Source organism: Rhea americana, unplaced genomic scaffold (genome assembly GCF_003343005.1).
Source record: "Rhea americana isolate MKP2758 unplaced genomic scaffold, rheAme1 scaffold_69, whole genome shotgun sequence".
Taxonomy (NCBI): domain Eukaryota; kingdom Metazoa; phylum Chordata; class Aves; order Rheiformes; family Rheidae; genus Rhea; species Rhea americana.
Genome location: NW_028186856.1, coordinates 2,851,835 through 2,879,691, shown reverse-complemented (window position 1 = coordinate 2,879,691; position 27,857 = coordinate 2,851,835). Strand labels below are relative to the sequence as shown.

At 40.3% G+C, this 27,857-nt stretch overlaps 1 protein-coding gene across 1 annotated transcript in view; it reads left to right on the top strand.

Annotated features, from left to right (window-relative positions):
* The window catches only part of ANKS1B (ankyrin repeat and sterile alpha motif domain containing 1B), a 434,320-nt gene that overhangs the window by 372,470 nt on the left and 33,993 nt on the right, over positions 1-27,857 (top strand). The window contains exons 18-19 of the mRNA XM_085321288.1: positions 5,843-5,950; positions 10,811-10,990. Of these exons, the coding sequence (XP_085177414.1) occupies positions 5,843-5,950; positions 10,811-10,990 (288 nt within the window). The remainder of the gene's footprint in view (positions 1-5,842; positions 5,951-10,810; positions 10,991-27,857) is intronic.

Below are 27,857 nucleotides of genomic sequence, written 5' to 3'. Positions count from 1 at the left end.
TGCTCTTTGTGTATATAATAGACTTTTAGGATTGCTGCTTTACATTTTTGTGAGCCTCATATATAATAAAAAATTACTCATCTATAATGTTTGTGATTCCATCTGAGGCTTATAAAACCATTAAACTGAGTTATTTCTAAAAGGCCATGGATTTACCTTCATTTTTAATTAAAAATTTTGTTTTTAAAAGTGGTTCATCATGTAGCCTGAGACACATCCTCAGGAGATAAAGTGAATATCATTATTGGCCAGGTCTAATTTAATTGTATTTTCCTGACTTTTATTAATGAAATATTGAATTAGTATTTTTCAACTAAAATATTAAAGATTACCAGTTACAAGCACAAAATCACCATTATTATTTTATCTTTAATGGGACAAAAAGTATTAGCATCAGATATATTCCAACTCCCAATTCTCAAACTAGTGAAAATTTTTAAAATGCTTTAATGGCAGAGTGACTCGTCCAGGGAAGCTGGGGCAAAATTCAATGATGACAGTAGTACCAAACGCTATCCAGAGTGCTCTTACAAAAAATAATAACTCCTCGTGAGCCTGAAGCTGCCTTGGGATGGCAGGGACTTCAGAGCACTGTAGCACCACTGATCCCGTGGCGAGGTAATTTGCAGCAGTGCAGCTCAGATGAAAATGAGACCTCCCCCCATTCACAATTACTTTGAGAAGACTTTTACTCTTTTGCTTCTCCGTGGTTGCAGATCTGCAACTAAATTATATATTTTAGGGCAAAAAAAAAGCTGGTTCCTCATGCTCACCGTATAGAAACAGGACTTATTAAGCAACCATCTGTCTTTGTGAAATGCTGTCACCAAGACAACTGACATCTGTTTCCAGTTGGCTAATTAATTCAGGGGGATAATGACACATATTTCATATCATTTATAGTCCCTTACAAGTCTCTTCATATACATAAAAAATAATTGCTTCMACTGAAATTGTGCAAACCAGGGAAGTCTTGCATCTACCAGGACTGCACTAACTCTGATTCTGAAAGTGCTTTGGAGCCTCTTTTTTTCACGTGCCTGCACTTCACTGGGCATTCAGGGCTGTAAAAGAAGCTCCCTGCCCCATTAAAAATGGCAAGGGTGTGTGATAATTTTGGATAATGGCTTTAGGATTAGAAGGAATTAGTCAGCAGTTASGTTCAGCCTGAAAAAGGCAATAAAGTATCCCTATGCGAAAAATGCAACTGAAAGCCAAGGTAGCTTGGACTGGGTTTGTCTGTGTCTGGTACTGAGAAGCTACCAGGCACCACTGTTGCAGCCACATGGCATTTCTTCCGCTGCCCAAGAGGGGAAAGGGGGCAGGAGAGGTGCAGAATGTGTGTTTTTCCACAGCTCTTGGTCATTTTGAAGCTGGAACCAGCCCCACAGGGCTTTGAGCCTTTTTTGGAGGACAAGACTGACAAGATGATTCGGCAGATGAGGCATCTGCATCTGCAGCGTCCCACAACAAGCRTTAGCATGGGCGCTATCAGCTCTGCAGTTTAGTGACAGTAGTCACTTAAATGAAAGTTTAACAACTCAGATATATTTATCTTTCAAAATACACCATTATTATACCACGTAATGGAAATCTTGGTCAGCATGATTTTTTTTTTTTTTTTTTGGTGAACTTCTGATCAGAATTATATATGGTAACAAGCCTGGTTTGCTTCCTTTCCTCAGGCAGGGTAGCATTCTTCCTTTATTATTGTCTTTGCCAGACGCTGGTAGTGTGACCTGAATCCAGTATTCAGTGTCAAAGTTTATTAAAAAATAATAATAATAATAAATAAATAAATACAAAACCTCAATATAACTATTTTATCTAAAAATTGTAGTTTTGCATTTCTGATTAAATATGTAAAACTACATTGATCTGAGAGCTGTAGTAGCTCACAAGAGAGCTAAGGATTTAAGGAGCTAAGATTTTCCTGAAGTAACTGTCAATCTACCATAAAAGATGGGARTTATATGGATAAGATCTGTCAAAGTTTGCACCATGGTGTTGTCCACATTGAGGATTTATACAGTAAATGTGTTTAGAGTCATTTTCAAATTTTTAGTTAAACCAATCGTGATGGTTAGGTGATCAGGACTGGTTGTTCTGAGCTGGCTTCATGGGGATTCTTGGCACTATCATGTTTTAGGGGCTATCTTGTGGAGTGGTAATAATCAATGTATTCTTTATTCACCATTCCAGAATAGGCAGGAGTTTCTTCTAATATAATCAACACTAAAATGGTTAATAACATTGCATTTATCTAATGTTTTGGGTTGCTTATGTGTAGAAGGAAGATTGCACTTCATTGGTTCCTATTTACCTGGTTTTCTTCTTAGCCCTAAATGTTATAGTCCTTTCTTAATTAAATGAAGYTTAAATTCTGGAGCATCTGATCCTGCCACAAAAGAATTACTAGGGCTATTCTGATCTTTCTCTAGTTTTCCACTTTGTAGCCAGCTCCTAGCATCTGACAGTCACTGTGTGATTACTTAGTCCAGACTCCTTGCACTACTGTGGTACTAATTTTGCCCCACATRGTAACTTTTCAGATATTCTAAAATAAAAGGAATTGATATCTTGAACTGTAGTAATCATCATAACACCTATTAAAAATTTGAATAATTATAAAAATATAGTGTCAGAGCATATTATTCAATCAGAAGAAAAAATAGGCAGAAGGTTATTGCAGAAATAATGCTTAGTTTTAGATAGAATAACTTGTTCATTCCAGCATCTGCACAAATGTAGTCATCAGGGAGTTACTGGGCTACATGTGTTTGTTTTTTTAAAACATCTGTCAACCTAGTCAAAAAATCTAAATGTAAAATGTTACATTGGTTACATTTGTGGATTTCTTAAATTTCCTGGTGGAATTTCATTTTGTATACTAATCATTGGAGAATATGGAGATAAAAATAGGATTAAATCTGTGTGCATATGTCAGCTTTGGACAAATGACTTGCCCCGTTCTCCTTTAATTGTATTACGGTATAAGCAAGCAAGTTATCCTTGTTCAAGATACGATATGTGCTTGCTTTATTTTGCCTCAGGTATCATACTGCCAGTGAAGAAAGAGGCATATCATGTACATACTGCTTTTGTCCTGGTAATGAAATACAGGTTTTGCAGAGCCTTAAGCTACTCTAACAGTTTTATGACATGATCTAGCTGATTACTGCARCCCCATTGCAAAACTCCTTTCACTGCCTTGTATGAAGTAGGCTACAAGCCATTTGACCAAATGCTTTGGCCAAAAGCGYTTAGATGCATTGTATTATTGCCCCTATCATTCAGTGTTACTGTGTTCCACTATTACCTCAGGTAGAAAATGTTCATGGGGTGCTAACTGGCAGCCTAAATAAATGTAAGACTAATAGTTATTTGATATACAGCATCAAGCTGTTTCTAAGATACTGCCATAGGCAGCTTTACCATTGCACACCATTGACCTRTATTTCTGATATTTGACATTTTTGATTAAATACTGTCAAGGATAATCCATCACAGAACAAATTTTCAGAGTTTCAGGAAGTTTGTTAAACTCTCAGAGTTCAAATATGGAAGTGTTTCAGAAAATAATATTTTGTATTTGTAAGTTGACTAAGAAGTTTTCCAAGTAAGACAATTGCTAGAGAGTCWATTTTCAGAAGAATTCAAACTGTCTTCAGTTAACAGCACATGTAGTCCGGATGAGTAAATAGATCTGCCTGTTGGCTAAGGACCATATGTTTCTGTAGGATGCATCTTTAAATCCCTACCAATTCAGATTTGGAGTGACCACCATTTTTAGTGAAAGAACAAAATGTGAAATAAGCTTAGCAGTATTGATGGTGTTAAAGATCTGTATAGTTTCCCAATTATGCATAGTTTTTTAATAATATAACCATGTAGACCTGTCTCCTGATCTCTTAAGTGCTCAGTCCCACAAGACTTGTATCCTTTTCTCTCATGTTATTCAGTAGTTCTGTGTGGATTCCTTTCTCTGGGTTCTATATGGCTAAGAAGGCATTCAAAGCACTGAAGACCTCAAAAAGGTCCAAGAACTGTAGACTGGCTTAAAAATCCCTGGGTAAATGCTCTTGATGACAGGGAAGAGTTATGAAAGAAACTAGCTCACTGAAGTGCATTACCTGAATAATACTTAAAGCCGTTGTAGTTCATTCAGGTGTTACATATAGCTAAATTCTGAGATAAAACATCCACYCTTCTGCTTAACATTCAGTGTAAACTAAATGCATAACTAGGTGTCTCTTGCATGTCCCCAGCAGTCCAGCATGTGCTGGACTATCTCGGCTTGCCTAATACCTCTACAGATTTATACTAATATGAGAGAACAGGAGAGACTTGTGGGACTCTGCAGCTTGGCTGTGCTGTTGATGTGCAAGGTCCACAGCAACCCTGAGAGCTGCCTTTCAGAAGAAGGCCTTCATCTGTTTCATGTCACTGCCCGTCACTTTGTAGACGGAGGCCAACAGGATATTCCTGATGTTCAGCAGTATCAGCTAGTGCAGGGAAATTGAACAGTGTGAAGAGCGTTCACCTGCCGATGGGTGGCAGGAGCTCACTCACCGGCGTAAGGTGTGCAAGTTGCCATCCCGTGCCCTGAGATATCGGAGCTAAGAAATCGTATTGGGCRGTTGTTTCTTTTGTTTGCTTGTTTGTTGAATGGTAATTCTTAGTGGTATTGCTTAAACCAAGGTAGCTGATCACTTAAGGGGCAKCATCTTCGGGTTTTGGGGGGACTACTCCTCTGAGGTTGAATGAGAAATTCCTCTTAACTGAAGGATGTTGACACACAGCGATCCTAAATAGAGGGAGCTACTGTCTTCTGAGAACGAATGGAGACGAGTGGGGTATTTAAAACCGTATACAGGCTGGATGAGTTATGTGAGGATACTGCATTTTGCRAGTAAGTCAGAGCAGAGGCTTACTGCTGTACTTAAATGCTGCTTTACTCTTTGAAGCAATTGTAGCCACAGATTTGTTCTTTGCCACTAATGCACAAGTTTCCTACTTTCTCCTTCTACCCTGTCTGTTTTTGTGAAAGCAATGATACTTTTGGATGTGGTAGGAATATGAAGGGATATAAAGTTTGTAACAGTTGCTCAGCAGTGTTTCTGGAATTTGGACAGATGCAAGGTATTTGAACCAGCCCCCYGACAGTAATATTTATGCGCAAGCAAGATTTTTCGTCATACCTGGTAAAAGTAGTAGACTGCCAAGGCAAAATCTGGGGAATATATCTACCTTGTGTTTCTAATGTGCACATGAATCYACATGATAATGATAACTGTGCACGTAGTTCAGAGATTACCTGCGAAAGTCATGGTGAATATATTTAAAAGAAGGATATCTTTTATTCATTGTGCAGTTCTTTCTCTYCCTTCTCACGCCCTCGAACCATTAGCTGGCTGTTCCTCACTCTGTGATCCCTAATGTCAGCATCCTTCCCATCCTTCTGAATCTCTCTAATCCTCATCACTAACCTTTTGCCTGCATCTCTACATTTTCTTCTCTAGTCTCTCCCTTCCCTTGCTCCGGCTCTGCTGCTTTCTCTTCCAGTTTCATTTTCCTTTCCTCCCCCCTCATTTTTTGAGCTTATTTTTTGGTTTTCCATGTCTGTACCTGCTTTGTATTCCCTCGATTATACAGAATTCTTCCTCTGTTTGATCTCGCCTCTCACTTCCTCTGCTCTTTGTTTGCCTTGTGCTGCTCCGTTTTACCTGTGTAGTGGACTAACTTGTTAACAGGTTTAAAGAAAAGGCTCCACTCCGAAAGGATGATCATTTAATGAGTACAGTGTGTTCTTTTTAACCCGATATTTTTGTTCTTTTCTCAGGTCTTAAAAATTAGCTTGATCGGCCACCGGAAGCGCGTTCTGGCCTCCTTGGGAGACAGGCTCCACGAAGATCCTCCTCAGAAGCCACCTCGCTCAATAACCCTCAGGGTGAGTCCCCGCGGAAATTTGTTCGCATTTCTTGACAAGTCGGCCAGCATTTCGTAAGGATCACGCRAGAGGAACACCTGCATGGAGCAGGTCTCGGCTCCCCTTGAGGRTGTCTTCAGCTGACCTGCTCCTTCACAGCTCCCTTTGTAGTCAGTGGAGGCAGACTGACATTTTCCCGTTTTCCTTTCACATTTTCAAAACGCTTACTTTGCAGACACGTGCTTTGTGCTTTCTGTAAAGAGAGCCTCTTGAAACTGTTGAGATACAAATGCCATCAAGGTTTCTTATTATTATTTCTGTRTATCAAAAATTCCCTGTCATTTATATTTTTTCACTAATATTCTGGCTTCAGAGCCATTGTTGCAATTTCTCTGGGGGGTTTTCCACACTTTCCCAGTATTAATCTSCTCTCGTTACGCCAGCTTCACTTGGTTTCTCTGTCCCAACATTTGTGCTTCCTTGCTGCCTGTTATCCTTCCCGTGTTGTGGTCCGATGGCCCGCTCCTACTGTGTTCTCTCCAAGGGAGCTTATATTCATCAACACTTTCTATTTTCATAGTTTAGGTCAGATCTTTTGCTTTTGATTGGGTTTGATTTTTTCATGGGCTGCTTTTTGGACTGGAATCTCATTTGGGAGTAGATTTCCAAATCTCAGAGGTCACTCTGTGCTCCCAAGCTCTTATTTCCTAATGGAAAGAAAAATAGAGAAAGACAGAATGGGGGCTGTTTTTTATGACCTTATTTTTACATACACTTATGATTTCTGTGACCAATCTGTTTTCACCCTGCTTATGTGCAAATGCCACATAGTGCAAACATTTCCAAACATCTCAGATCCCCCCCAACAAAAGCAGTGTATTTGTAATGTCGTGTTGAAAAAAGTGTCACAAACCTATGACATCCTGCACTAAGGGACGTTGCACAAATGCATGGATATTTTTCTTGTATTTTATATTTAGATGTATTATGTGAACTGTCTCCTGGTGCATGGTAGGTGTTAAAATACTCCCAGGAAAGAGGAAAAATTTGTCAGCTTTTGAAAGTCGCACATTTTTGCTCAATGGTTTCAGTGCCTTGGACAGGGGAATTAGTTCCTCTTCAGCAGGTGGGAAAGTTTCTACAGCCTACTTTATTGGTTAGCATTGAATATTCTCAGCTAAYAGCGATGTCCTCCATCTGTAGTCAAAATGATAAAAAGTAGTCTGCCGCTCCACAGCTAGAACTACTGATGCTGGTGGCTGYGAGATGTTGTTCATCACTTCACACTGTTGGAGTTCTCACAGGGAATCCTAAAGGAAAAACATGGGTTTGGATTCAGGTTTCTTTTCCCAACAATTGGTAGCATGCCATTTTCACGCAAAACAAGGACAKAGTATTTATTCTGTAGTTTACAATATTTTTTAGTCTGAAAATGGATTTAAATATCTGCAGCTGCTAAAAGATACATTTATATGTAGTCGAAAAGATTTCTCCTTGTTTAAAGATTGTACCGTTAAGGTCCCAAGATCAGCCTAGGCACAGCTAACATTTCTTTTTTCTCCTACTATTTTTATATTAGCTTTCAAGTTATTTCAAAGGAAAAAATGGTTAAATATTGAGGAAGAGTAACAAATATAYGTATTGCCACCAACTATATTATTCCTTCAGTAGCTCTGTACTAAAAAAATATTATGATTTCAAAGTCGTATACTCAAAAGTTCGAAAATGCTGAATCAAGGCTGCCTATGCAGTCTTAACTTCCTTCCTTCTTTAAACCTAACTAACCGTAAGATGGTACCAAATACATGACAACAGCGTGCACAGGCATCCACATCTGATCTGCARATTTGTTACAAAAATGAGAAAGTGGATATAGAATGAGGAAGAGGAATGAAGGAAGGTTGAGGGAGAGTTTCATGATTAAAGGAATAGCTGGAGCTATGAAAAAACAGATTTATACCTACTTTTGCCACAAAGCCCTTGGATAATGCTTGGCAGGTTATTTAAGTAAATGCCTCACAAACAGTCACTAATTGTATGTTACAGACATTCTGCCTATTTGACTGGAGTCTGGAGTCTGATTTATGCAAGTGCTGAGCACACAGTGCTGCAAATGAGATCAGTAGAAGCTGAGTTTTGAATACGAGTACTTGGAAAAACAGGCAATAGGTACTGTAATTGGGCATCCAAAGTGACGGATACTTTTTAACCTTTCTCTGTGCCTCTCAGTTCTCTCGCTCTGAAGTGCTGATTATAAAACCCCAGAATTCACAGGGTGTTATGAAAATAAATTGATTAAAGTTTGTAAAGCACTTAAGTCCAAACACAAGCATTATCAAAGTAATGACATTAATCCTTCTATCTTCAGAGCAGGATTTGAAGAGTTTAGGGAAAAGGTTTGGGACCACAAATTGAGGTGAGAATAAAACACTGACTACCTGATAACTCATGATAACACAGTGCTGAATGTATGACARTATGCTGCACAGTTGAGGATCCATCTGTGCTGTGAAGGACTTCTTTGAGAAAATAGCATACGATCATACAGTTAAATATACAAATTAAATGTACTGTAATGCAGAGGCACCATAATTCTTTTGCTTTGTGACTTTGTAATTCTTGCCTGTATAGCCTTAGTAATAGTCTTCCAATGCAGCTTTTTGAGTGAATTTCTCCTTTTATGTAGTTTGAGGGGGGGAGGGGGAAAGAAAGAAAAAAAGAAAGAAAAAATTGATATAAGCTGGAATCTTTGTATCCATTGCACAATCACCTGTCACCTCAGTATGTAGATGGTTGTATTGGTACTAACAGCGGATGAATCACAACGAGTGTAAGAGAGAAGTCCTGTTGTGTACCTGGTTAGAAGGGCTGGMAGGAGTCATTAGAAAGGAAGTCATTTGGCTCCCCTATACTCAGGTTGTTGTCAGTGTGGAGGTGTGTTAGGCGCATGGAAGAAATGGAGATGCATTTTAGAGATCATGTCTCACCAAACCTTCTGAATGTGTGCAGACTACAGCTTTTCAGAAGCTTTTAACTGGGCCAAATGTAGGTGGATTTTCATGAAGGAGTATTCCTAAGAGGAAAGCACTCCTTACTTTGCCGTGGGGGATGTCAAGTACTTGTCTCAAATTGTAGGAAAGCTTGAGAATTGAAAAACAGAAAATTCTCTGTGGTTTAAAATGCGATATATATGTATCTATCTCTGATTTTAGTCGACCAACACGGAAAATACCAATCCGTTATTGTGACTGCAAAGCATAATGTCATGGACGCATGAGTATTTTAACATCAGATATTACTATCACTCGAATACATACAGAGACTTGCAACTTTTCTTTCCATTTGGAAGAGATTACAGCTCTCTCATTTCTTCTGCTATTTCTTGTTTCTCAGTAGTATGGGGTAAAGCACCTTGATGCTTTTCAGAATTATGTTTGGTTCAATGAAATCATGCATGAAATATCATCTTTAATTCTTTCTTTAAATAAAAAGGCGGGTCCCTTCATGCACCCCCAGAGCAGGTCTTTGCTTCTTCTCATTGTTGTGTAAATACCTTGAGGTCCTTTCCTATTATTCAGCATTAAAATACAGTATTATAGTAATAGCTTATTTAGACAAGCTCTGCACTGTGCAAACCCACTGTGTGGRTATGTTCTCTGCTCCAAAGAATTTACAGTCAGAGAAATCTCTAGTGCCAGCAAAGTTGAGCCCAGTAACCTGGGTTGGAGAGGAACGTATCTAGCCACCCAGTCACTATGATAATGTTTTACAGTCTACGCAGAGTGGTAGGTAGACGTGGAGACATCTGGGCAGTGCACAAGATACTATGGTTTTGCTCCTGCAGATTATAATCTCCAGGGTAGTGCTGAATACTTGGCCACTGATGTTTGTATTCTATGTTTGGGCACAGATGATGCATGAGAAGAGGTATCTCCAAACAAACAATGGTTGTCTGTCGCTGATGTGGTAGCAATGCTAGTAATATGTACGGTCGGGAGGATGTGTTTAGCTGCTTAGCTAGAGTTCATGTATCAATTTGTTGTGGCATTTGCATGCTGATTGATCCAAGGTCGCAGGTCCACATTGATTATAGGAAAAGCCTRGTTAAATATTTTTACTTGGATGCTTTCAAGCATTCTAGGAACTATTTTTTGGTGTGATTCTGATATCCAGTAATTCAAGTTAAAAAGTATGTTCTGCCAGACCTATAAAAATTGCAAAGTGTCTGTATTTTGAAAATGTTCATGCATTTCTTCTTCCCAGCAAGAGATGTTGCTGGAGTTCAGATCACTTTCAAATCACTTTCAGTGCTCAAAGCTGCTGCTTAGAAGTGGTGAGAATGTACTGCATCTTATAAATAGCATAGTCCTAAATCATGACTTTATTTGGGCATTGACAAGAAGTAACTCACTGTTACATCTCTCCAGTAGTCCTAGAAAGAGGAATATGTTACACAGTGAAGTTTGGGGGAATGAATTTGCCACTGGTTCGTATAAATAGTAAATTATTTTTCTTTCTTTGTGGGCTCTGCACATTAAGTAGAACATTTCAGGGAAAGAGCTAGATTTCTGACTATTGTCTATCACCTCTCTATTCACATGCACAAGAAAGAGRGAAGTGTCTCCTTGAACCTGCTTTCTCCCTGTTCACATACAAATGATGTAGAGGGGTTACAAGAAGAAAAAAGGAGTAACTGCTTGCTATTTGCAGTTGTGAAAAGCAACTTGCAGTCATATCTATAAAGTTCATTCACAGTAACCCCCACTTCAGGAACCATTGCTTAATTTTTTTAGTATGAATAATTCAAACGCACTTTCAGGTGTGTAGTTTGAAGTCAGCAATGTACTATACTTATGCTCTGCTTTTCTCTTTACTGTTCAGGAACCCAGTGGTAACCACACTCCTCCTCAGTTGTCTCCATCACTTAGCCAAAGCACCTTCACTACTGGTGGCTCCCTGGACGTTCCCCATATTATCATGCAGGGCGATGCAAGGAGAAGAAGAAATGAAAACTATTTTGATGACATTCCCCGGTCAAAGCTGGAGAGGCAGATGGCACAGGTAGGGTCAAAAGCTGTCATTAAAAGGCTACGCGTTGCTGCAATCGGTTACAGATTTAATTCTAACCATTTTTGTAGATCATATATTAAGCCTGAACTGTATACTAYGAAGTTTTCTTCCGAGCGTGTTCCAGCTGTGTGTGTGCCAAATGAAGTAAGTTGGTGTGCAGAGGTGCACATGAGGGGTAGCSTTTTGGGGGGGATTTGATGCCTCAAGGCTGAGATGAAGGTGCCCCCTGTGCACCAGAGCATTCAGGCTCCCACTGGTGCTACCTCTGCCTCTCGTGTCTGCAGGAAGGGGCAGATTCCCTGATTTCTGACCAACCAAGGTAAAAGCAAGCTAACGTACGTTCACTGCCACAAACTCGGGGGACTCGTGGGGGTGGTGTCTGCTAYGTTTATTAATGGAGAGGGTCAGCATTCTGCTAAGCTTTGTCAACTGGGGATATATCTGAGTGTTTTTTTTTTTAAAAAAAAAGAGGGCTTTAACTGTGGCACAACTCATTGGAAAGTCACAACAGTGCTAAATTCAACTAGACATTAAATCAAACTGTTCACAAAAGAAAGCCTTAAGTAGCCTCCATCTCTAAATTTCTTCACCCAACCATAATGTAGGTACTGACCATTTTAAATCAAGCATACGTTGACCAGAGTGAGGTTTTTTCACCCCTCTAAAGGTCAGCGAAGTTAAGCGTTGACAGCCCGCGAGCACAAATGCCTCGGGATGAACTCGGCTGTTTTTCGGTGGCAACACATGATGAAAGACAGCCAGGTCTCAAACCATGYGGTGCTTTGCGGCGCACGTCGGCAACACGGCTTTGATTTGCCATCCGAAACAGATGGGAAGCCGGTGCGGTTCGCGGAGCAGCTCGCTCCGCCGCGGAGCAGGTCGCTGCACCCTGCCCTGCGTGCGGCTTCCCAGCGGTTGTCAGGCAGAGCCCGAAATAGAGCCTGCCTCCCAAACGCAGCCTCGGTCGTGGAAGCAGCTGTGCAGATAACGGTATTATGGTTAGCGTAATCGGCAGAAGCCTGCAGTCCCCGAGCTAATTGCATGAGCAAAGAGAAGTAATTAAATAAACGAGCAAAACAAGGTGCTGCTGCTACCTGGGAGCGCGGGGATAAATTGCATCCCGTTTGCTCAAGGAACGTTTCTACAGCAGTGGAACCGGGTTTGTTTGGGTGGGACTGTTTCCCTGTCCTTTTTAGATCTTCTAATTTTCTGCTGCATAATGTTATTGCACAGAGTTAAGGGAGAAAGTTGCCTGGTGAAGGAGCTTATTTTCAAAGCGAAGCTGGCTGGGCTTTTGTAGCAGGAACACGTGGAACTGAAGTCCGTCGAGGAAAAGCTCAGTTTGTGCTGTGAAAATGCTTCTTTGAAGGTCATGAAACTTCAAGGTCTGAGTATGAAATACCCAGTTATTCACAGCTGAGTAGACTGGTTTGCCCACTTAGTTTATTTTGTCATTCATCCCTGTTCTCACTTCTTCTTTTAGTCCCTACTGATGTAAATGTACCAGCAGTTCTTCCTTTCTCCTTTTTGCTCTTTTCTCTTCCTGTCTGAAGTCCTGATCTTCCCAAGAGGTATGACATGCTCCCACATATGGCACATGGAGATTTTCCTCAGGTTACTGAAATTGCTTTTCCAGAAAAACTGTGATATGTTGTATATCGAATGAACGAACCAAGCAGTTAATACTTCTACCACTTCCAGCCACTTTAAAATCCATTAAGCACTGTTGTGTCTGTCTTTCTTTCTTTCTTTCTTTCTTTTTTTGTGGGAGTTTATACCTACTGAAGAATTTTCTTCAATGCCTTCCTTCTAACCTTCTTCATGAAATAGAGCAGTCATCCTTCAGGACTCCAGAGGGGGAAATAGTTTCAGATGAAATCCATAAAACAGTGCTTTGTGTTAGTCCCCCAACTCTAGTCTTTCTGGCAGTCTTTCTCAACTCTGCTCCCAAATTCTGCATCGTGATGTGTGTAAAATTCCCTTTGACTTTAATGGGAAAGTCAATGACTCCCTCTGGTGATCAGTCTCACTAAATTGGACTCACCCCATTAAGAGGCTAATCAGGGATTTCTTCAACCATTCTGGCCCAAAAATAGATTTTAATTTTATTTTTCACAGTATGTGAAACTGTACTTTTGCTAAAATGAACCATATTTCCTTAAATCTTTCCACCAAAAGTCCCTTTGAAATTAAAGGTATAATAATTATTTCTGAAAAATAAAGATCAGTTTGATTCTAACTGTGAGCCTTCCACTCTCTGTCTTATCTAATAACTTCCTCACTGCAATTTGCAGGATCCTTTGGCTTAGGCCAGTTCAACCACTTCTCAGGCTCCTACTAGTCCTGCTTTCCAGCTGGGATACATCTCACAAACACTGTAATCTACAGCGGTTTTTGCAGTTGCTTTGAGTATATTTTTGTTTAATTTTTYTGCTAGGTTGTTTACATGCTGCTGTGTGAACCTTGATGTTTAACTATATTTACAGGCTTCTGTTGTAGAGAGATGTATGTGATGACAGAATCTTTCAGGCTGTGATCTTAAAAGACTTTTAGGTTCATTCTTCATAATGAGATTAATGGGTATTTTTGGGGCTTTGAAGAGAGAGACCAATGCAGAGATTATAGCTTATTCATTACATTGCTTTCCTGAACTTGATTTCATTTCAGAAATTTTTGGATAATGGTATTTTTAGCCTCAATTTCAAATTTAAAATCTGAAGAGGATATTTTGAGGAAACGATGAGATCTAATGTTTCCATCTTTAGTATGGCATATGTTTGCACTGAACTTTTACATGGAAATTGTCAAGCATGTTGATCTTTGCATCAGGTATCAACCAGCTTGTTAAAATGATGCCATATGAGCACATGAGTTTGAATCTGGTTTCCTGATGTCAGCTAAAATGGGTTTAAGAAATTCCCTATATCGTAATCAAATGTACTTGTAAGTAACAGAATGCTTTTCTTCCTTGAGGAGACACTGAGTTAAGTTTATTTGATGTGGGTAGTTTTATCCCTAGGCCAGCGTGTACCTTCATTCACAGCTCCGTAGCAGACTGTGTGGAAAACTAAGGTAAATAAAAAAAAAAAAAAAAAAAAAAAAAAAAAAAAAAAAAAAAAAAAAAAAAAAGCAATACAGAAGACTGTGAGATATTTCTTAAAAAAAAAAGAAAGAAAGAAAAAGAACTTTGACACACATCTTTGACTGTGGATGTTGAATTTTGAGCCTGCAAGTTATAGATTGATATGATCAAATGAATGTAGTCTAAAATAGCTGAGATTGCTCTTAAGAGTGCCTAAATGTTTGAATTGGAATCGAAATCATACTGGCAAAGCCTAAGGACTTTGGAATTTATTTGGAACCAAAATCAATAGAGTTCTGCTGAAATCAGTGGCCTCTTAATTCACCTCTGAAACCACAGGAAAAATACAATATTTGTGGGGAAGAGCTTTGGAGGTTAAAAGGGATCACAGTTAAGTTCATTAAAATATGCTGATGAAAATGTCAGCTCTTTAGGAGGCATAATTCTCCAGGCAGCAAGAAAACTCTAGTTGCCAGGTACAGGCATATGCAAGACTGTAAGTCCCTGAGGCTAAGGCCTCTCCCCGTGGTGTTCGGAGGGCAGAGACCCCCACGCCGTGAGCAGACCCATCTCGGGTCGCACGGCATCGTCCCCACTGCCGTATGACGGGTGCACGTGCAGCGAGCTGAGGACTGGGCAGCTCATTGCGGGAGCAGAGCCAGGGCGATCTTGGAGGCGGGTCGGGTGCCTCYGCGATGCCAAGGGTGCACCGCAAGCAGGGAGAGCTTGGTAATTTTGGAGGTGGTGGACAAGCACCTCCTTGGGAGCTTGGGGGTCTCCAGCAGTGTCTTGCCCTTCCTGGGGAGGGGAAATGAGCCAGATTCAGCTTTCTCGTAGGACAAACCTAAACTTTGTCCATACGGTGGGCAGGATGCAATGGGCAGAAGAGCAGCACTGAAGATTTTGGGAAGCCAGAAAAACAATTTGCAAAACCCTCACTGGAGAAATTCTTTCCCAGAGATGCTGAACCCAACTCAAACTTATTTTGAAGGCCTTTCCAGATTCTTTCTCTGTGTTTTTGAAGGTTTTTTCTTTCTCTAAAGCAAGATAGTTAAAATGTATGGTCACTGTATTGAATGGGTAGTGTTTTTGAAGTCAAGTTAACCCAATTATGAGGATATTGTTTTGTAACATTATTTTGTGTGATACAATAATTCACTGAAGGATGAGGATTGATATGTAGGAGCTAGTCATTTACATGGAGATATTATCAGTATCTGAGATTTGTCTACAATAAAGGAAAAGTGTAATAAAAGCAACTGACAGAACTAGAATAGACAGATTTATATGAAACTTTTTAGATTTTTTTTTCTTTCTGAAATAATGTCTTCAGCTCACTAATATCTTTCAAATACTTTACAGACATTAATACATTCACATTTCTAGGGGAGCTGCAGGGCTACAAAGTTTAAAATTACATTTTTCATTTTACTGCTAGGAAACTTGAGGTACAGGAATGTTGCAAGTTGGCTAAGATGACACTGGAAGTCTGTAGCAAGCCAAAAATAGAACTCATGCCTTATAGGACCTGTTCTTAAAGTTTTTAAGTTTCAACTGAAGTATAGTATTTTTTTATCTGCTTGTTTCCTGTATATTTTTGTGCCTTCTTCTCTGCTTTTAAGAGATTTAAATATTGTGGTGAAAGAAGAAAAATACGTCCAGGAAAAAATTAATGTGTAAGATGAGCTTATGTAAGGAGCAATGAAGAATATTTTATTTTATGAATGGTTGAAATTGCAGGTGAAATAACAGATTTCTTTAATACTACAGTGGATTTAAGAAACAATAAATATGAAAATAGGGTTATCTAGGTTATTTCATTCTGTTCTTGTTTCTAATGCTTTCTCACTTCTATTTTTCAAGTATGCAAAAAATAGTGTACAGTTTAACAATGAAAAGATAGCCATTTTAAGAAAACTGTGTAAAATCCAAGGTGTATATTTGAAGTTGCATTTTATTTTTAAATATGGAAAGATGACTGAACTGTGAAGACCTTCAATTTAACATCAAAAGAAAAATGGTTAACTATTTTATTTATGGTTATCTATTTTTATTGCGTGGCATAGATGTTACTGACAGTAACATCAGTTGTCTTTTTAGTTCAGATAGATATTTACATCATATGTTGCTATCTTGAACCCTAAATTGATTTCAACAAACCTACAACTGTAAAACTCTGAGTATTGTGTATTTGATGTACCGAAGTAAACTGAAAAAGAAATTATGAAAAATCTAAGTAATTTCTAGCCAAATAAAATGATATATTTTTTTCAAAAATGTTACAGAAGCTAGCAGTTTAGAAGTAAAGCCGTGGGATGTGGATCATACCTACATGCTGCTTCAGCATATGGAATTAAGGAAGTCACTTCTATATTTGGTACTAATGATCCAAATTATTGCCATAAATACTACACCAAGATGGGGACAGATGTTCCTTCAAGATAGGGACAGATGTTCTTTATTAATTTACTGTTTTTCACATTCAGACTTGTGAGCCAGGAGCTCTACATTAGAAGGATTATCTGAAAAATAGAGAAGGTGAGATAGTTTCTACTGTGGAAGAAGCTCTATTCTAATAGAAATCTGAGTATTTCAGAGTCAAAGCAGAATTTGGCGTCTAATGCCTACATTTTTGAGCTCCTGGAAGAGAACTTGTACTGAGGTTTGAGATGCTCTTCTGAAGGAGTCCACTTATTTTATTGGCTAAAATGTAGCTATCTGTACCTAATATCCAGGATCTAGGTCTTGTATTTAATCATTATTGGTGGGATTTGTCCAGAAGTTTGTATCCTGTATGCAAGAATAAGAGGCTGGAGAGCATTTGTAGCTCACACCTCCAGCAGAAGGGAAGGCATCAAGCAGAAAAAGCTTGGCTGCTCATCTTATGTCACTTGCCTACAGCCCCAGCTGTAAAACTGCACTGCGGGGGCTGGGATATTGCTTTGGGTCGTACCAGGCAGTAACAGCCTAAGAAGAACCCAAATCAGCCCTCGCAGCCAGCAGCAACCAGGATTTGGGGTAAGCGGATAGAAAGGAACTGAAAACTAAGTGGTTTTCAAAGGAGATCTCCATCACAGCTGTCTAGTGAAGGAGGGCTGGTTAAGAGAAAAACATAGCTGTATTATTCGTCTTTTTTCATCAGAGAAAAATTTGCAACTTATGGCCCTCTATGCAACAGGCACCAGGTAAAGCACTGAACTGCGATGCAAGAGGGAAGACTGCACTCTCAGCTCTGCCACTGGCTCAGTGGGGCAGCTTTGATGACTTGATGCGACCCTAGGCAAGTTGTCTCCCTTCCCAGTGTCTGTGAACGGACAGTGGGGCTGTGGAATGCACCTTCTCGTAAAAGCTTATGGAGAGCTGTTTACAGGGTATGTTGACCTGGGGTAGGGTATCCGTGCTGGTGCTGATGATGCTCTGCCTTCTGACATGAGGAATGTCATTGCAGGATGGCTCGTGCTTTTCTGGAAATCCTCATGCAAAGAATTTTCAGAAAGAGCAGAAGAAATATAATAATGCAAAAGATAATATAATATTCTTGCTCTAATAAGAACTGATATTTCTAATTTCTGCTTCTGTAAAAAAAATACTTATTTGAAATTTCACTCTCCATCTCTGAAGACCTTGTTCTTGAGTGAGGATCTGCAGTTTCCTGTCTGTAAGACAAGCTCTCCCCAGAGTTTTGGGAACATTCAGGAAAGCAACATCTAGTGAGACTGCACAACTACTCTCCCACAGTCCTAATACATTTGGAGCAATGATTATAAAAGGGGCCAAACGGCCACATTCATCCATTTTCATTTGTTTCTTTTGGCAGTTGTACCTTTAAAGATTGTTCGCCATGCCAAGAATGATTTTCTGGGATTTGGTCCAAAGTTCTCCTAATTTCTGGAGATAGACTAAATTATAGTTAGCTAGATATTGCTAGATAGTTTGCATCAAATAGAGTGGAGTCTGCTGCTGTTTCTTTCCCTCACTTCTGCACTTCGTTGGAGCTGAAGTGCCAGGAGACAGGAGCAATTTCCCAAGACTCAGCCCTGTGGTGAGACACAGCAGTGGAAGAGAAGGGGGAATAATCACGTAGATTATGTTCAGTAACTCTTCTTCCCTGCATGCCCCAGATCTGTAGCAAAGAAGTGCAAGAGTGAGCGAGCCTTGTGGGAGATAGGTGCAGAAGGCAGCAGAAGAAAGGCCCCTACTTAAATGTGATCAGTAGTCATCAGTGCCTAGAAGTCAACAGCTCCCTGCTCTCRGGTGTGACCAGACCATCTGGAGCTGATGGTTTCCTAATCATGACCCTGCCTTGATTTTTTTCTAGACTTCTGTCTACTGTTGTCATTCTCTCCTCGATTCCCGTCCTCTGTAAAGCAGCCTCCAGGCCTCCATCCTCCATATAGTGAAGTGGCTAAACCTGGACTATGACCTATGAGACGTGAGGCCTAAACCTCATATGCCCTACTCTCTAGTGGCTGTATATGGCACAAAAGTTCCTTCCCATGTCTTACAACATGTTACTTTTAGTAAGTGCATCCTTTTTATTTAGGAAAAGGGGATTCTATAAAGGGCCACCAAGATGGTCGGGGCTGGAGCACTTGCCCTCTGAGAAGAGGCTGAGAGAACAGGGCTGACTAGGGAAGAAACAGCTTCAGGTACATAAATTGAAACAAGAGAGCCTCCAGCTGGATGCAAGGAGAAACTTTTTCCCCCAAGGACAGTCAAGCAGTGGAGCAGGTTGCCTAGAGCATCTGGGCAGTCTCCATCCTTGGAGGTTTTGAGACACAGCTGCAKAAAGCCCTGAGCAACCTTGTCACAGCTGACCCTACTTTGAGCAGGAGGTTGGACTAAAGACCTCCTGAGTCTTCCAACCTGAATTATCCTGTGACTTATTTATTCGCAGGGCTTGGGGACTCCATACTTAATTTGTAGTATACTGAAACTTCCAGATCTTTTTGTGTCCTCTCCTCCACATTAAATTGCTGTGGTAGCTTATTTGCTATTTTATTTGTGTACTTAATCTTACTTTCCCGACCAATACTCTTGCCTTACTGAATTTCATCTCACTAATTTTTGCAGTTCATCAGATACATTTTCAATTCTTACTCAGTTCTGGAAAGCCTTTGAATTCTGGTTCATCCCCAGAGTGAGCTCTCATGCAAGCCACTGTATAGAACGGATCCTTGCAGATTCTTCTGGCATATTCCAGTCCAGTTGTGTTTAAATACTGATAATTATTCTTTAAATGTATATTTAAACTTCTTATGCAACCACTACATTTTGATTCAAGCTAGTTTGCATATGATAATGTCATGTGATGCCTCATTAGAAGTCTTGCAATCAGTGTCTGAGTCCTACTGTGCTGCTTCTTGTTGGAAGGCTGGCCTAGTCAATAAGCAGCAGCAAAGGAAGGAAATTTGATTTGAGATGATTCATACTGGACAGCATTATTATAAGTATCTTAAATTTTTCTTGGCCTATAGAAACTTTACAAGGTAACTCACTGCAGGCAAGATCATTCTTTTTCCTCCTTGTGAGCCTCAATTTTGTATATGTATGTATAAGTACAGCTATATGAAAATATATAGAGAGAGGTACACACAGATATATACTCATATTCCTATATATTTACTTCATGAATCCAGGAGCAACATCAGAAGTTCTCATAGGCCACAAGGACAAGGGGGCAGTGAATCTGGATTTAAAAAAAAAAAAAAAAAAGAAAAGAAAAGAAAATTAAAAATTCAAGTAACTCCCTGGTCCCTGCAGTTAGGCTAGCCATAATCTTCAGAATCTTCCTTTTCTCCCATTTTAAATATTCTTTTGGCCCTTCTTTGGTGCTTTCAGTTATTTTCCACAAGTTTTCAAAGATACCACCTGCTGGTTTAGATTATTTTTTGACCTTTTGTTATGTGCCATAGGGTGAAATTCATTTGGCTCTGCTCAGTATATCCAGATTACATTACACCTGCTTGTTCTTTCTGCATCTTCTATTCAGATACTCTTTTCTGTTGCTTTCCTTCTTTCTTTCCCTTAAAAAGTATACTGCCATGATCAATCTTGTGATGACTTTCACAAACAGTTTCACAGTTACTTTCTGTGTTCGGATTATTGATATGTTCTTTCCTGTCTAAGGCTAAGTCTGCAGTAAGTTCTCCTCGGGTAATTTTGTTCACTTTGAAACATTAAGTTTCCAGCAGGCCATAGCCGTGAAGACCTGTATATGTCTTGTCCTGTGGCTTTTTCAGTAAATATGCGAGTGATTAAAAAGAGTTAAAGCAGGTGGGAACGTGCAAAGACTTTGTAATAGGACTGGCTACTGCCTTTGAAACAGATGTCTGAAATAATAATTAAGCTCTATTGTCTTCTATCACAAAGGAAGTTAGCAGGAACTATATGAAATATTATTTCTTATAAGCATGTGTTTTCATGAAATCAAGGAGGTCAAGTTAAATAAACAGGAGGCGAAAAAAATTCCATGGGCTGCACGTGCTAGGAGCTGTGCGGGCCACCCAGGTCCTCCCTTCCTAGGGCCCTCCTGTGCGTCAGACTTTTGTCCTGCGGGGAGCCTGCTGGGGAGTGCTTTATGCAGGGGGTATCAATAGCTATCGAATGTGAATATGATACCACAAAAACATGCATATACAGGCTTGTTGAAGTGTTATTCACAGCATTTATCTTTTGGGGAAGAGCGAGATCAGTGCATGTTTAATACTAATCAGCAGCTGATGCTATTTTTTTGGTCTGTCCTTTACCGTGTTCTATAGGAAAATCATCTTTGTTAAACTCTCTTTTTCCCAAAGCCTTTCGTGTCAGTGGTATTAAGTACCCAAGTGTATTTCTGTTTGTTACGGTGTAAGTGCATGCACAGATTTAATTCTTTTCCTTCTTTTTGAGGCCATATGTTTTGGGAACTGAAAATTAGGAGTGTTTGAAGTCTAATCCCAACTCTCCCTCCCACTGCCTATTTTCTGGCCTCAGATACTCACTTAACCTTTTTTCCATCTCTTGGTTCCTTCCTCTTCAGCACAGGGGCTTGCAACTTTAAGCCCTTCTCAAGGGGGTTTCATAATTCATTAAAAAATTTCAGCACTTCGAAGACATAAAATATATGTACAGTCACTGCTAAATATTTTTATAGTGGTGCAACAGAAAGGTTGGTTTCTGAATTTAAATTTATTACCTTCTCTAAAAGTAATGCTGCCTCTGTACTCCATTTCAGTTTTGTAGTCATTCAGCCATTAATGTGTGCCAAACTGGGTAATGAGTTGTGAACTGCTGTACCTCTGAATGGATATTCATACAATCGCATGAAATTCTCTCTTAGTCTCGGCTGCTCCTCTTCACTAAATCAAGTCACCTGTATTTTTAAAAGTAATTTAGCATAATCCCAGATCCAAACCGCTAATCCGAGGATAGGTCTGAATTGTGGAAGCAGTTCGCTTAAACAGTCCCTGAAGCAGAGATTTGGACCCAGACTTTGCCTCCCGCAGATGAGTGCTCCAAACCTCTGCTTTTATGCACTCTTCATCCTCCAAAGAGGAGAAGAAGGGCTTTCTAAAAAGAAGATGGGCTTCACTTCATTTTTAAAAAGAGTTGAGGGCAGCCGATATTAYACTTCTTTAGCCTGTGAAAGAGGAAGGTGAAAGACATAGGTCTGAATTCCTTCAGTCGGAGATGAGCATCAAATTCGCTTGCAGTAAATGCACTAACGCACGAGCTTTTGTATGGGAGAAGATGAGGTGGAGACAGAGAGGCAGGGTAGATACTGTTAGCATGTSTAAGGAAGGATTGGGCCCCTTCCCTTTTTGTTAAAATGGAGCAACTTAAAGCTTACATACATGCTTATTGCAGTGCCGTGTTATCTGTTGCTGAGTTGGCACCAAATTGGTTTGATCGGTGCATGCCGTGTATTTACACGTTTACATACAGCAGCAAGGTGGGGCGGCGAGCCCAGCACCGCCGTGCCGAGCCCAGCGCCGCCGTGCCGGTGCAGCAGCCGTGCCGCTCTGAAGCGCGGGCAGCTTTCGGCCGCCCCCTCCTCCCGCCCCGAGGCAGCAGGCAAGCGCCGCGGGGATGGTGTGACTGAGACACCGCTCCGCTGCCGAAAGGCAGGCCCTCAGGAGGGGCAGGATGCAAGGCTACGCCTTTGCCTCCYGCGTTTTGAGATGCTTAGAGCCAGCTGTGCAATGTGATGGCGTCAGGGCTACCCCATGGCCGCGCTGTTCCGCTCCTGGGAGAAATAAAAACCCACGTTAGCAGGCGGTTTCGTGCAGCCGTAGCTTAYCCCGTGCAGGGCCGCAGCAGGTGTGTCCCAATAGCACTGCAGCGTGCCGGCTGGCTACCGGATGCCTGGGGCTGTGGCACCYGGCGTGGAAGCGGCTCCGCTTTTGCGTTTTGCTGGAAAAGCGGAGGCACCACCTGCAGCCACGTGTTTCAGGAGCAGGGCACACAAGTACAGGCGTGACAGCGCCGGGGAGCGCCGGGGCAGCCAGAACTCTGCTTRCCGTGCTCGCGCCGCGAAGAAAGGCGGTCAGTGCCGAGAAGCGAGATGCCTTCGCGCAGGTGCCGCAGAAGCGGCTGGAGCGGGGTTTGCTGCTGGCCTTGCACTGCGGCACGTTTATCACGTGGGGGAGGACTGTTCTGCGGCAGGCTGCAGGGGCCGCGGTGGAGGGTGGAAGAACGACGGCAGCGCTTTCGATAATTAGTGCTGTCGAAATGTGAGGCCACGCGCACCACCACGGAGGTGCAAATGATGCAGCAAACAAAAATGGGGGAGAAGAAAGTAACCAGATACAGGGAAGTTTAAAAATTACTGAAGCTGGTGGGGAAGAGATGTGTGTGTGTGTGTGTGTGTGTGTGTGCGCACGTGCGTTTCAACTTGTAAGGGAAATAAGGGACAATTAACAGCATTAGCTGGCCCCCAGGCGGCCTGGCAGTGCTCGCTAGTCAATCCCGAGGATGCCAGCCTGCCCTGCCAGTAAGCAGGACCGGTACCTGGTCTGTCAGCAGCCAGGAAGCCAGGTTGCAGACCCCCAAAGGTAAGAGCAAGCCTCGTATTTCTCTGGGTTATCTGTTTGGAACGTCAATGTGGAATTGCTGCTGACGATAATAAGCACCGGCAATGAACACTCTYCTTTTGTTAAATTACTGATATATTAATTGCTAGCTGTTCTGGATGCTGCAATTGCATTTTTCATGTGTGTTTAGTGCCTTCTGTTGCTGCCTGCCTGAGACACTGTGGGCAGCTCTTACGTCTGATGCTTTGTTTTAGTTGCCTGGCTACTGTAAAATGTTATCTTAGCTTTTGCTGCGGTGTCACAGATGCTTTCTTGATGACTGTCCAAACAAGGAAATATGTAAAAGATGCTGGTGAATGCTGTGCCTGTCTCGTTCTGCTGCTTTTGCTAGAGATTACTTTGCTTTGCTGCTATAAACTATCTGCAAAATAATGTAGAAGGTAGACTGAAACCTTTCAGTTACAAAGTGGGGCCCTGGTCAATACCACAAGTAATATTATCTCTGTCTTAGTAGGCGAAGGAACTGGTGTTTGAAGGAGGTAGTGGGCGACTGCTTCGCTTAATTGCAATGCATTCTTTTCTGGTGGTTCTTACTGTGAAAATTGATTTTCCTGTTGACTGTCCTGCCAGACGTTTCCTCCCCTCTCCATGTGAACCAAACCACTGCCAGCAAAGTGAGACTCAAAACTCAAAACTTAATTTGGATGTTGACTCGAAACCTCTTCCCTGCCAAAAACTAAAAGTAACCCGTATTTCTTCTGCTCTCTACATGTTCTGTTTGTGCCTGCATAACTTTATCTCTTGACTTCACCAGCACTTCTGATTAAATTGTTTTCTTGTACTCACAGTATGAAACCTCTTCTAAAGTCTCTGGATAAGCTGTTTCCTTCCAGCCAGACCAACAATATTTTGTCAGCAAATAAATAAAAACTTACTCTTAACAGCTGCTTTACTTCTTTTTTTGTAATGTCAATGCATTCCTTTTCTTAATTATTCTTGCCTTTTGGCAGTCATGGTGCACTAATATTTGCAAGATGAGATATAGTTTTCTGTTTATATTAGCAGTCCTCTGTCTGTGAGATATGGACCAACCAGAATGCAGGATATCCTTTCTCATCGATTCATCAGGTTCATAATGTAAGATACAGTGATAAATGGCTATGTTGTCACTCTATGGATGTACAGTCTGTTGCCATGCTGTTATCTACGGGTGTCATGTTGTTGAAATTACAGAATAGTTTGTAATGTCCGCTCTCTTTTGGGATTATATGTACATACATCCATGTATCGTGGCATGTGATGAGCATATGCTGGCCATGTGCTGCACCCCCAGGAGGGGAGGGCATTTGTCCATGGCCACCTTGCTTGATGGGAGCTTTGACTTTTTTCCTGTCACGAATGTTTGCTCACTATTTCAAAGCAAGAAACTGTGTAAACAGCTCAGTTTGCACAGTTTCACCCCCACGATATGTTGCGCAGCCTCTTCTGTGTCGATCTTGTAGACCTTGTCCAGCTGAGGAACATGCCCTGTTTGCAAAAGCAGGAAGGCATTTGGGGGAAATCAGAGCTAACCCTGATGGTGCTCTGCAAATTCGTAACTTGTGTGACAAAGTTGTATGTGCTGTAGCAAAGCTGGTTACCCGTAGTGCATTGTGAGAACTCCATCAGTAGTTACATTTCTCTAGGCATAGTACTTAAGAAGGCCTGTAAATACCTTTTAATTTCTGACATATAACTGCCTYCTTGGATTATTTCTTTTAGAGAGGCCATTTTGGCTAGCTTTAGAATCTGTTAAAATGTAACCTGCTTCYATTAGTTCAAAGAACAAAGATGTGAGGAACAGAGAAAATTTCTCTCATAAAAGTAGGAATTAAAAAAAAGAAGCAAAGAATTAGGATTTGGCTGGTCCTTAAAGCACTGAAAAGTCTTACAGGGAAGAAAAATATGAATTTTTTCAGCCAAAAGCGTTGTTATCTATGCGTGCTCCAATTTATTGTTGTCATAGTGACTAATGCATGTTACCATAAGTAGGCATGAGGCTTTAACAGGTGCAAAGTTATAAGATGCAGTCCTTGTTAAAAATTGGATACGATCAAGCCACTCAAAACCAGGCTTTTTTTTTTGTATTTCATGGACGGGTTTTTTTGGATGTCAYGGAGGTTTTTTAACTTGACATTTTTATAAAAAGATAAGGAACATGTTAGATTTTCTAAAAGTTGCGCTGAGATTGCTTCTTACATCTGACTATCTCTGTACCCAGGTGCCGTTAAAGTTAATCAAACGCAGTCTGCCGAGAGTGAGATGAGTTAAGCTGGCAACGATTCCAAAACTGTTCCAAAAATGACCTAATCCTCTGCTTCCGTAGCTCATTTAACAGCAAATATCTGGCATGTTTCTAGAGCACTGCCTATTTTCAGGGTTAGGAAGCACTGCAAGAACATGAGATACTGATCTTTAAGGCTATGACTGTTATGGTCAAAAATTGTTGTCGTGAAAGGATTGAACCTTTTCCATTCTCACTCTTGATTTGTAAGGTAAATTCCTTGCCTTCAAAATGTAGAGCAAAAAAGGTGTTTTTTCTCAGGGTGCTTTAGGCAAGAAGGAGGAAAACCACTGGTTAAAAGTGGTGGGGAAGTTAGAATACTAGAACACAGGCGGCATAGCACAAACCGCGTGACAAATTGCACAGCTATCTGATGAGCTGTAAAGTTAGGTGAGGAATAAATTTCTCGCTTGCCTTTCCACTTCATCTGACAGATAAAAGCTCCATATGCATTCTATGTCATAATAAATACATAAGCTTAAATGTTTGATTATTTCTTATAATTTCAAATAGAATATTCAAACCAGAAAATCTTTATCATATCATATGTATTTTTAAAAGCTAAACCAAACATCATACTTGGTCCTATACTGCAATTCACACACATTTTCATAGTGCTGAAAGTGCTCTAGATATTTCTGAAGGGCCTGAATCTCCATATATCAACCATGAGTTAGTTCCAGTGAGTTCCTCTGATTTGAAACTCCTAATAATTCATATTTTTCTACCTCGGACTTAACTATCCTCTGAAGTCTTTTCTATCCCAAGGAGATGTTCTTACCACTTTGCATTTTAATGGGAGTTAATTGCTGTTGTCACACACCCATAATTTTCCTAAATCTCAGCATTTTAGTATCTGACTAGAACGACTCAGCTGAAGAGCTCCTTTTTTCCTTTAGAGGTTTTTAGGCTTGGATTTATGAAAATACTTAGGTGTCTAAATCTTGTTTAAATGCTTTTCTTCTCCTTCAAAAAGAAAAAAAAATGAATGGGGAATATGTAATAAGAATTACACTTCTAAATACCTTCATGGATTTGGGCTTTGGAGCCTTCCCTGCTGTAATTCAAAGCTAAATAGGTAATGAATACTGGCAATAGCACAGTCTGGAAATGTAAGGAGTTCTGTAAGAAACAAACAAAAGAAAATGAGACCAGAAACCACTTCTACTGAATTCGAGAAAACACTTACAATATAATGTATATATTGTGCGTGTGTGTATATATTTATATATATTTATACACGCACACACACATATGTATATATGTATGTGTATATATGTATGTATAGATAATACAATATAATATATATAATACAATATAATTACAGAATAGATTTTTATGACTCTGTATAACATCTTCTCCTTTGTCCATCAAAATAGTCTCTATGATGTTTAATTTTCATGCAGCTTTTCTTAAACTATTCCCCCTACAAGACACACTGAAATACATGAAAGATCCTCGGCTGCAACTGCCAGACACAGAAATTCTGTATCTCTACCATCTACATTCCCTTAATCTCAGCTGTATTGTGTGTTTAGATCATCCCAGAGAGACATATAATAATCTTATCATTTCTGTTTTGTTTAATCTAAAAAGAATACAGTCCTTACTTGGATGATTTTATATATTAATAGAGTAATTAATGAATGCAAATGAATGGCCTCTGCACAATCCCTCTCTAAGTGTGTTGTATTCCAGCTTTATTAGCCTGGTTGAAGATTATTTCTCATTTCCTTATGATTATTGCTTCCTAGCTCCTGCATAAAATAGAGCCAATATGAAAGGTGATCACTGTTTCTCTTGCTGCTGCTGCTCTCTGTTTGCAGACAGAACTGATGCAGTTCTTCATGTTTTTAAATCCYGCTATTAATATCTTTCATGCAGAAGTGAGTCAAACTGTAAAATGACGTATCCATTTTATTCCCTATGTACCCCTCTTAATTTGCCTGTACTCTTCTGTTTTCCACATGTKAGAAAAGTCATCTGTAAACGAATGCAACAGAACAATGTGGAGCATACCCAGAGTTTGCTGTAGAAATTGTGCTCCTACCTCCCAGAGACCCCCAGGCTTCCAGGGTGGGAAGACCAATGGTCAAAGGACATACTTTTCTAGTTTCTTTATCCCAAATTTAATCCTTTTCCCTTGCAATATGCTTTTCCTAAATAGATGGGATGTACTACCTGAGATCAGTTTCCTTACGCAGAATGTACAGAAGTGTATCTTTATTAGGAAAAAAAAAAAGCCTGTTTCAAGTGTTCTGTTAGCTAGAGCCCTCAAACAGTTTACAACAGACAGCTGAGTATGCTGTGAGAATGTATAATGGGTGCATTTCAACTTCAAATATAAACTCCGGTGATAAGGATTCATCTCCTTATCCCTTTTAATATGATTGCATCCACATTTTATAAAAACTGCTTCTTGAAAAAATCAGATTCTTC